General features: G+C 41.0%; 1 protein-coding gene across 1 annotated transcript; it reads right to left on the bottom strand.

The window, feature by feature from the left end:
* Positions 1-575: 575 nt before the first annotated feature.
* On the bottom strand, positions 576-3,926 carry LOC145412104 (putative CENPB DNA-binding domain-containing protein 1). The gene is made up of 3 exons (XM_080282021.1): positions 3,796-3,926; positions 1,839-2,299; positions 576-604 (listed from the first exon to the last, which is right to left on the bottom strand). The coding sequence occupies exons 1-3, from the start codon at positions 3,924-3,926 to the stop codon at positions 576-578; spliced, it is 621 nt and encodes a 206-aa protein (XP_080138147.1).
* Between the last annotated feature and the right edge of the window lie 7,085 nt (positions 3,927-11,011).

The raw sequence follows: 11,011 nt of genomic DNA, 5'->3' as shown, positions 1-11,011 counted from the left end.
GGCTCAATTGTGCCTTTTCTTCTGCACTTTCCTCCTGTTCTGTAAAGGCCCTCTGTTGCTTAGTCTCCATTAGGTCTTATTAGATAGTGGCTCCTCGTGACTCTCAAGCAGTTCGTCGACATCAGCCTCATCCACCTCAGTGAATCCACACTCATGAGAAATCCTGACAGTATCCCTGCGCACCTCACTGATGTTATTGGAAAATCCGCTGAAGTTTTTGACACACTCAGGCCACAGTTTTCATCAGCAAACGTTCATGGTCGATATCGCTACCTCACACCAGACTTCATCGACGTTGTGAATAGCTTTTTTAATGTTGTATCCAGCTCAGAACTCCTTGATGTTGGGTTTCTTAGGGACTTCAAGGAAGTCAAGGAGCTGATTCATAGTATGCCTTTGATACAGGGCCTGCAGGTTCCTGATGATGCCTTGGTCCATGGGTTAAATGAGTGATGGTGTTGGGGGGAAAGGAACATCACCTTGATGTTGTCGACCCAATCAACCATGGTGTCTGAGTGGCTTCTGGTGTTATCAGATAAGAGTAGGAAGCGGTTGGAGATGTTCTGCTTCCGCGCTTACTCCTTCAGCATGGGCGAGAGGTAACCTGAGACATAAGATTGGTTGAGGGAAGTCGTGAGCCAAGCTTTCTTGTTTGATTTCCAAACCACCGGATGTAAGTCCTTGCAGACACCCTTGTATGCGCGGGGGTTCTCAGAATGATATATTAACAAGGGCTTGAACTTCAAATCACCTGCTGCATTACCCCCAAGCAACAGGGTGAAGCTGTCCTTTGATGGTTTAAATCATGGCGCAGTCTTTTCCTCTTTTGCAACAAAAGTCTTGGAAGACATCCTCTTCCAATATAGCCCAGTCTCATCATAATTAAGTACCTGTATGCGAAATTTTTATTCAACGTTGCTACTCGTGAAACATCATAAGTGCTTTACCCACATACTGTTCCTACAAACCCCATAAAGAAATAAGAAAATGAAAATTATTGTAATATAGTACTGTATTACAGACTGGTCATGTTTAACCACAAATAAAATTAATCTGGTGAACCCAACAGAATTACAAATTTTAGATTAAGGAAAGTACTGTACAGAAACCTCCCAAAAACAATGCTTTATTTTTTGCACTGAAAGTACTGTACATTAAACCCCCCAAAAACAATGCTTTATTTTTTGCACTTAATTAGTGTCTGTTCAGAGTTCATGAACTGATGAAAATTTTTCAATTCTGCTGGGTCACTGCTGCAACATCCCACATAACCTAACCTCAGTTAATCTAACCAATAAAAAACGCAGTAATACAGTACACCTGCTTACTGCAGTAGCCACCATCCTTAATCGCCACCTTAAGCACGGGAAGAAAAGCGTCACCAACAGGCTTATCACACATAACCTAACCTAACCTAACCAAAAAAAAGCGCAGTAATACAGTACTGCCGTGCTTACTGCAGTAGCCACCATCCTTAAGCGCAGGAAGAAAAGCATCAACAGCAGACTTATCAGGGCCAGCAGCCTCACCTTTGTGATTTTTTGGTGTTATACACAACAACACATGTGTATGTAAAGCATCTATAGAAACAATTTTTGTTTCATATCGCTTTCATGCAGGTTAGGTCTGCCTCGTTTAAGATTACCTCAGCATGGGTTGCCTTCCACGTGTACTGTACATATTTGTATAAATAACCACAAATTACTCATTATTCTAGTTTCAATATGTCTGGAAATCATGGAAAAAAGTTTATGTTAGGTATGGCCTTTTATCTATGCGGTTACCTAGGCCTTGGCTGCCACATATTAGATTTTATACTGTAATTATTATTACATAACCTGTTTTCTTGATGTTGTGAAGTCCTGCACGGTGCTTGAAGCGATCAAACCTGCCCTTGTTAGCCTTAAAGGTAACATCAGGCTCCACCTCCTGCTTGCTCTTCAGGTCTTCGAAGAGAGGCAAAGCCTTGGTGGACACCAGACCTGTAGACAAAGGCATGTGGTGCTGAGTTTGTTCATCAGTCCACAACTTCAGCAGCCTCTTCATCTCCTCCAAAACTGTCCCTAGACCACGGGTTATCCTCTTTGCCATCAGCGTAGTTGTTGTCTCCCCGGCCTTCTTCACGGCGTTGGTATTCTTTATTACTGCAGACACAGTCGACTGCGGCAGCCCTATGGTCCTGGCGATAGAGCTGGCTCTACCTCCCTCATGGCGTCGTACGCTGTCAAGCTTAACCTCCAGAGACAGGCTTTTCCTGGAGCGCTTTGCCTTGTCAGCAAACACAGTAGTGGCTGGGTGCCTAGAAGCCATTGTTTATCACTGAGAGTAAGCACAAAGTCAAGGAAAATTGGGCAGGCGAAAGTGCACCACATAGGCAGTTGAGAACAAGAGCAGCACGTCTTAACGTAGGGGGAGCGCGGGAGAAAGTGGACGAGAATGTGTTTTCCTGCGCCAACCATGTGGGGACGCTATGTTTGCGCACTCGCTATCCACTGAGCTGCAGATGATCCATCGTTGTAGCAATTCGTTTCCATTGTACAGCGAGCATAGGGTGCTAAAATGTTGACATCATATAAGCGAAATATTGTATACGGAGCCATTGTCTAACGAGGGTTTACTGTGTATGCTGTATATATATATATATATATATATATATATGTGTAATATGTGTGTGTGTGGGTGTATATATATCTATCGCCAGATGCCATTATCTCATACAGGGTGGCCACTAACAAATTGCCTCCACGTCGCCCTGTCACCCGCCATTTCACTGTCCTGCTCCCAACTTACACACCCCTCTATCATATACCTCTCCACTCCATCCCTCCATCTCATCCTCGGCCTCCCCCTCCCTCGACCCCACTCCACCTCGCTCACAAACACTCTCCTCGTCAGTCTCTCACTCTCCATCCTCTCCACATGGCCAAGCCACCTCAGTGTGTTTCTCCTAATGCTTCCTATCACATCCACCTCCACACTAGAATGCACCTTTACATATCTGTCTATCTATCTGTCTATCTATATAGATAGATAGATATATACCGTGAGTTAGAGGAAGGGCAACATGATGGCAGAGAAAAGGGCAACATTGAGACTGTTTGTTCATGACATCCCCCCTCCCATGCAGGATTAAGACTTAGGGTTTTAGACAGATTATTATTATTATCATTATTATTATTATTATTATTATTGTTATTATTATTATTATTATTATTATTATTATTATTAGTGATGGGTAGATAGTGCAGTTCATTTTGTCCTTGTGAAGTAGATTTGCCACTTTTCCTCAAGCTGTAGTAGTTGTTGTAGTCCCATGCTCAACTGAAATGGGAACTCAGTGGACTGCAGGCATGAAGTTACCCATCTTCTACAGTCCACCATCCTCGTTTCTGGGGATAAAGAAGGACTTAAAGTACTGTAACCAGGGAACTAAACCAGACAAATGACAAACTGGATCACTTCATCTTAGGTCTTGTGTACTAGGAGATGTAGTAGTTGCAACCCCAGGCTCATCAAAACATTAACCTAGTGGACTGCAGACTGAGTTACCCTTCTGTAGTCCACCATTCTCCTGTTGGGGGATAGGGATGAAATTAAGAAGTGTTAATATATTGTAATCAGGCAGCCTCCCCTTCCCCCCATCCTATTGGTGCCACTCCAGCACCAGTACTGTAGGGGTTAATTATTAAAGGTCTGTGTTGAACTCCTCCACTGACAAAGGGTTGACTTATCAACATACCTGAGATTATCTCCTAAAAACCTGCCTTATTTTCAGAGGCTGCCCGTGCTACTTACGTTGCTGCTGTATTGGTATTACTACTGCCGATGGGGTTAGTGATGCTGCGATCGATGTCGATGCTGTGATGGGTGACAATGCTGCGATGGGTGGCGATCCCGCATTGGGGTTGGTGCTGCAGGCTCACCATTACACAGGGGCCACTAACCTCTGGGGAAATACCTCTGACTGCCTTGAAGAGGTTCCTGGAGGCTATCTTCAAATCTTTACTACTAATTCTACAGCTACTACCACCCTTCTGAAATGTGAGTTAGAAAATTTTTGGCTTAGGAGCCCGGGGCTAGGCAGTTGGTCCCGACATTTAAGATGAGAGTGACCAGCCTTACTCATCCCTGAGTGGCATTACATGAGCAGTCAACCCCAACCATCCCTTGGATGTAAACCTTCACCAGCTCAATCCGATTGGAGCGCAATAATTACCCACTAAACCACCAGGCGCCAAAATTTGGTTATATGGTTACCACTCAGCGTAGTAAATGGTTTCCCAGTGCACAGGAAACCATTATGCTTGTTAAGTATAGAGTCACCCACAGGCTGAAGGAAGTGGAAAGAATGAAGGAAAGAAATACAGAAGAGGGAGTGTAAAGTCACTCGTAGGCAGAAGGACAAAGAAAGAATGAAGGAAAGAAAGACAAGAGAATGGAAGGAAAGAAGGATGGAGAGGAAAGGGCAGACACCCGAGAGCAGCACTACATCGAGTGAGTGGATGGAGAGCGCCCCCGCCCACCACAAACAGTGTATTTATACAGTATAATTATCTATACCAACAGTGCTGTATAAGAATTTTGATTCTGTACACGTGACATTAAAATTTTATAGAGGGAAAAGGGTTGTGCTGTGTTTGTGTGTGTGTCTGTGCGCCAGTCCTCTTCCTCCTCCTCCTCTCAAATTCATCTCCCGTTCCTCTGGTACTTTTGTTCTATATTTCTTATTGTCTTTCCTTTTCCATCTGATATATATAAGGAAAAAGTCAATACAGTTCTTTGTAGAATATATACCCTTTTATTTTCATAGAGGGCATTTTCGTTACTTCACAAACCTTTTAGGCCGATGACGTTCCTTGGTACTTATTTCCAACATCCTTTACTACAAAACATTTCCTAGTTAAATGGAAAAGATATCATTGTAGTTAAGGGGTTAAGTAAAAGTTTTGTTGCTTCGATTAACGATAGCGTCTGACATGTTTACCCAACAGTGGCACGGCAAAGACTGGCGTCTCCCACTCGGGCGGCCAGGCTTACGGGTGAGTGGGCGGGGCCGTGGGGGCGGGGCATGAGAGAATCAGGGTAGCACAAACAGTATAGGCAGTCTCTCATTCTCCATCCTCTACATGGCCAAACTATCTCGAAGTGTTTCTCCTAATAGCACCACAATGCATCTTTACTTCCTCATTTGTATATCTGTCTGTCCATAAAACTCCACACACTTCTCACTTCATTTCCACTGCTCTCACTTTTGACTTGTGTCCTTCCAACAGGATCCAATCCTCACTTCCATGCCCACTTCCCTACCCCTTATCATAGCTTTCAATGATCCAGCAGCCTTTCTACCCTGCTGTACCCATTCAAGCACTTCCTTCCATCCCTACTCATCACATTACTCAAGTACTTTGATGCACTTATTCTCTATTTCCTTACCATCCAGTCTCACTGTGTATGCTGTGACTTCTCCCTCAAAGATCATAACTTGACTCATATATACATTCTCTTTTACATTCCGTTTCCTACATACACCCCCATACTAATTCACCAAGCCTTGCAGTTCACATTCCTCACAATACAGTATCATCAGCAGACAACAGTTCAGGAAGTTTCCACATCTTACCCTCCCTCATAAGACACTCCAGTATATTCACATCCCTTCCTATATCTCTCTTTCAGCTCCATCCATATACAAATTGAAGTACCACAGAGACATGACATGCAGAAACATGACACAGGGAGACATGGCACACACAGACACGACAGACATAGACGTGACACACAAAAGCATGACACAATATGACACAGAGGCATGACACAAGGAGACATGAGATTTTTGTCCTTATGCAGAGTCATTTCCCATACTTCACTGGCAGAATAAGATAGCACTGTGGCCCAGCATCCTTCCCATAGCACTTCTTCATGACTAGCACCATGTAAGTCTTGTTTCAGCTAGCATTTACAAAGGAAAGATGGTAATTTAATCCCCAATTAAACAGAGCATAATTGAATAAAGTCGTCAAAATACCTGCATTCCCCATATCAGCAGACTGAGCTGACAACACCAAATATATATGGGCAGCCCTGTATTATGGTTTAGTAAATTGTGGGCTGCTGTTGCTGTGGTCCTGTTTTCCTCTGTAGCAGTGCTGTAAGCAAACCACTTCTGTGAACCAATATAGCATAAATTTCAGCATTTCTGCTGATACAGTATTTGCTCCCTGACTAAATAAAACAGTGTCAGTTGTTTGTAGCTTATCTGTGTGTGCTGATCATCTGCCTTCTTGAATGAGATGTGGTTAAATGAGCTGAGAAATTTTGCTAAGGATATATGTGTGTCATTTTCCAAAGTAGACTGTTGATAGTAAGATACACACACACAGCTGAAAAAGAGTATTAGAGGGAAATCTGTTCTAAGGATAATTTTTGGAATTCACCCTAAAGCTTATATTGCCTCTCTTTCATTAAATTCCAGCATTTAGTATCTGTAGCTTTGACTGTGATTCTTGGGAGCAGTTAAAATAAGCCTGGGACCACCATAACAACAGCAGGTAGTATCAGCCCAAAAGATCATAAATAAATGTGGCATATAAAAGGACCTGCACAAAAAGCCATAGTGCTTTTTTACTGAACAATAAAACTAGGTGTGTTGCATATATTATCTTTCCTGAAGTATTGATTTTGGTTGTTATATTTGTATGCCTATTTTCATGTAATGATGTGTTATTTTTGCATTATTATTATTATTGCCATGTCATGTGATTTACTACGCAGTCTGCCACAGGAAAAAATATGCTTTAAAAATATGCATCTATAGTCCTTGTTTGGAAGATTTTAATTGGCAGCAGGTCAACTATGAAAAGTGTCGTCCTCAATCTGTATTTCCCCCTGCCTATGACCTTCAGTCTTTTAAATGCAATGTGTGGAGGAATTTCAGATGTTAAATGCAATGTGTGGAGGAATTTCAGATGTAAGAGATCTTGAATTTGGCTCTCTTTTGTGTATTATTTCTTGCAGCCTTTATTTTTTCATGTCAGCATTAAAAAGAAAAATGTACTGTGCTAGGTAGCACTGAGAATTTAAAACTAACAATATCATTCTGACTTGATTACCTTCATTAAACATCCCCAGTTGATTCTCTTCATTTATGTCAGAGAATAATGAGTTGAGATTTTTCCCTGCACATATATGAACATTTGTCGTTAATACGGTGTATGTTTTTATTTATTTATTTTTTCCTGTGGCTGACTGTATGATTATGTATTGATGTGGGTATGTTTTTTGGTGCCTGTTTATTTCTGTTGATTTTTTCTATAGTCAGTTTGCTTTCACTGACAGAGATTCATAACCTCTAGCTTGGATTATGGCCATGTGTTGTCAGATTGGAGAGTTAATTTGAATAGTAACCAAGGAGTCTCATACCTAATTCATCATTAAGGCTTATCAAATTTTATGTAGCCACAGAGATTGATAGCCTGTTAGCTTGGATCATGGCCTGGTGTAGTCAGACGTTGAGAGTTAATCTGAATAGTAACCAAGGAGGTTTATCCCTACTTCAATTTGAATAGTAACTAAGGAGGCTCATCCTTACCTCGTCACTAAGGCCTATTGAATTTTATACACTAATGATTTAGTACTGAAGTTATGGAATTTGCCTCGTTTTGTCAGATGAAAATAAACTGACTATAGTTATGTATGTTTTGAATTGTAATATGTTATCTTTATTTATCTATTCTTATTTGTAATATTGTGGGAAAATATGGTCTTGCAATGTCATTTTCAGGTGTTTAAAAACTATATTTGAAGATCGCAAGGTGCCCAGTGGACTGTACTATTTTGATATACCAGTACTGTTTCACATCACACAGTCATTTGCCATATTTTCCTCAGCATGTGCAAGGACCAATTTGCCAGTCAGGCCTCTATCGTCTGTTAACCCAGGGGATCTCAGAAATCAGCAATATTATGTGATGAGCTGATTATTTTGTGCAGTATTAAGTTAGGCAGACTATGTTGTATAAAGTTGCAAGCTCTCCAACATCACAGCCAATTGTTTATACATTTTAGAACCATCATTATGTTTATTCTAAGTCTGTGCTGTGGATATTTCTCCTACTTTGTTGCTTTTTCTTAGTCTGTGGATCTTTGGGTGTTTTTGATGGTGTTGGTGTCTGTAGGGTTGGGTTGTGGTGGTTTATGATTGGAGAGAGAGAGAGAGAGAAAAAAAAAAATTGTAAATGACAGTGATTTAATATCGGTTTTGGAATGAGCAAGGATGTGTGATGTCACCATGGTTTTGTGTGTGTGTGTGTGTGTGTGTGTGTGTGTGTGTGTGTGCGAAGATAATGGGGTTTGAATGGTGAGTGAATGAGTGTCAGAGTCATTTCAGTGGGATTGCAGTTGGCCAGTTTCTCCCTCTTTTGAGTTTCCTCTTTGCTTTATGGGCCCTATACATCATCCATATGTGAAAAACAAAAAATGAATAGGGGATGACTGCTTCAAAAAGAAAAAAAAAATGGTTACAATGATGATTGAAAAATAATTGGTTACAAAGATGGTGATGATGATGATGATGATGAATAGTCTACTTCACTAGGCATGGTACTGATAGTTCTCCCACTTTAAAGCTTGTTCATTCTTTGTTCCTTGTTCACTGGAAATAAAATTGAAAGAGAGAGAGAAAGAGAAGTTGGGAGAGAAACCATGCCATAGTACTAAAATTCATTACCCTCCCATCACCTGTATTGAGTGTTTCCCTCCACCTTCCTTTAGCATAAAAATTAATTCTTCTGTCTTATTCCTTTGTCAATACATGATAAACCTGTTAGGTCAAGATTATGCAGTTTTGAAGAATATTTTCTATGTATCTTGGCTTGTAATCCCACTTGACTGACTACAGAAATCCTGGCAGTCCCAAAGATATATATTGAAGGATTGTCTGTTGTGTTAGTGTGATGAGTGTGGTGTGATATGTGTGTGGTGTGGTGTGGTGTGGGAGAAGGCATTACACTCTGGTAAATGTGTGTGTTGTGGTGTGGGAGGAGGCATTACATTGTGGGCATATTGTATTGTCTGTGAGTTGTATATTGTGTTAGCACTAAGTAGAGAAAGATGATGATTGTGTTGAAATCTGTTTATACTCATTTCACTAACTTGGCACAGATGTTCATGTTTTGCAGCTGTTTTTTTAACATTTCCCACTGGCAGAAACAAAGTATTACAGACCTGTGTTCTTTCCATAGCTTTTAATTGTGACAGGCATCATATTTTAATGCTTGTTTACCATATTCTTACAACTCAGCATTCATGAGAGAGCATAAGCCATTTTTAAACCAAGTTAGAGTAGAGAGAGAGAGTATAGGTGTAATTGTGTTTCTCTGGGCATGGTTGTGTCTGAAGGGTGTCTCGTGATGGCCTTTGAAGGCTTTTGTTGTGTGGCTGTAGTGGCCATGTATATCTAGGTATTAGCTATGTACTGTCTGAAATAGTAGAAATAAAGTAAAAAAAAAAAAAAAAAAAAAGTGGATGACGGACACAGCCACTGGCGGATTGTACTTAGGCTACTAGTATTGCTGATGGTCAGAGCTGGTGACGTGTATTGTGAAATTCCATATGCTTTTCACAGCACAGTTCCGTTGGAATGGGGGCCGTTTTAAGGGGTTAGGAAAAAAAATATGTATCCTTGTGAAATTTAGAGTTGTGTATAGAATGAGAACAGATGTTTTTGATCCACTGTGTAGTGTAGGTTTTTTAATACGTTCATTACATAGCATTTCTTCATAATCAGCACCACATTTTAGTGCTTATGTACTGTATTCTTACAAATCAGCATCCTAGAGAGAACGCAAGGCATTTTAGACCAAGTTAAAGAGAGGGAGAGAGAGAGAGATAGGTGTATTCATGTTTCTCTGGGTAGGGTTGTTTCTGAAGGGTGGGTGTCTGGTGATGGTTTTTGAAGGTTCCTGTTTGGCTGGAGATTTTTGGATGGCTGTGGCCTTTTGTGTATAGGCAGTAACTATGTACAGTCTGGAATAATAAAGTTCTGTTTATATCTGTTAAAAAAATAAAAAGAAGAAGGTTGACGGTCACAGCCATCGGCGGACTGCAAATAGTGCAGGTGGTCGGTGCCGATGACCTGTAGTGTGAAATTCCACATATTTTCACAGCACAGTTCTTTCTGAATGGGGGCCATTTTAGGGGGGAGAAAAAAAGTGCTGGATGTAGGGTGATAACATGTTTTTGAAGCACTAGTGTAGGTTTTGAATGGGTGTAGGTGCTGGGTAGTGACTATACACAGTAGCCAAAACAAGTATCTGTGCAGGAGGGGGTCAGTGTTGCCAAAGTCAGAATGTAATGAGTGATATCTCAGGAGGGTTGATATACATGATTTCACCCACCTCTTTAGTGTTACTAAACAAGAACAGTATTACATTTGATTACTGTCTCTCAGTATTGGTAGACAGTTCGTACTACAGCTAACATTTGGTGTACGTAGTCCATCTGTCTGTAGCCAGACACGATGATCCCATAAGGGGTGGTCATTCATTGTCTTTGAGTTGGTTATTTTACGGGGAGGGGCACTAACCCCCCGCCAAGAACTTGTTCACACGCAGGGAACACTTATGGTTGGGTTATATGGTTACCACCCAGCGTTGTAAATGGTTTCCTGGCTTACAAGAAACCATTAGGCTTGTCAGTGTAAAGCCACCTGAAAAGAAAAGAAGAGTAATGAAAAGTGATGGAATGGATTTATATAGCCCTGGAGTTAGTGCATAGAAATTGCCTTGACACTGAGTGCCACATAATAATAGAATCATAAGACCAAGTTTGTTATTCAGGAACCTGATTCACAAAACATCTCACTGCCAGAGTTCTGCCAGGACCAGCTTGTGGCAATATCACATTTCACAATATTAACACTTATTTAGGATGTCACATCAGATGCTTGTCAATACAGACTGTTTAGAAAGAGTGGTTACCACATACTGGAAGATATATGCCACTACAAAAATGG

This window comes from Coenobita brevimanus, chromosome 92, assembly GCF_032717465.1.
Source record: "Coenobita brevimanus isolate Jiangsu-jjx chromosome 92, ASM3271746v2, whole genome shotgun sequence".
NCBI lineage: Eukaryota > Metazoa > Arthropoda > Malacostraca > Decapoda > Coenobitidae > Coenobita > Coenobita brevimanus.
The sequence above is the reverse complement of the archived record's forward strand: the minus strand, read 5'-3'. Positions and strand labels throughout refer to the sequence as shown.

What these genes read in the sequence shown, in the direction of transcription:
- LOC145412104 (XM_080282021.1), bottom strand. Translation starts at nt 3,926, where the DNA reads ATGGTGAGCCTGCAGCACCAACCCCAATGCGGGATCGCCACCCATCGC. An exon ending in AATACCAATACAGCAGCAAC is followed by an intron (nt 2,300 to 3,795) that starts GTAAGTAGCACG and finishes AATGGCTTCTAG; the next exon opens with GCACCCAGCCACTACTGTGT. An exon ending in TCACAACATCAAGAAAACAG is followed by an intron (nt 605 to 1,838) that starts GTTATGTAATAA and finishes CTTATGTCTCAG; the next exon opens with GTTACCTCTCGCCCATGCTG.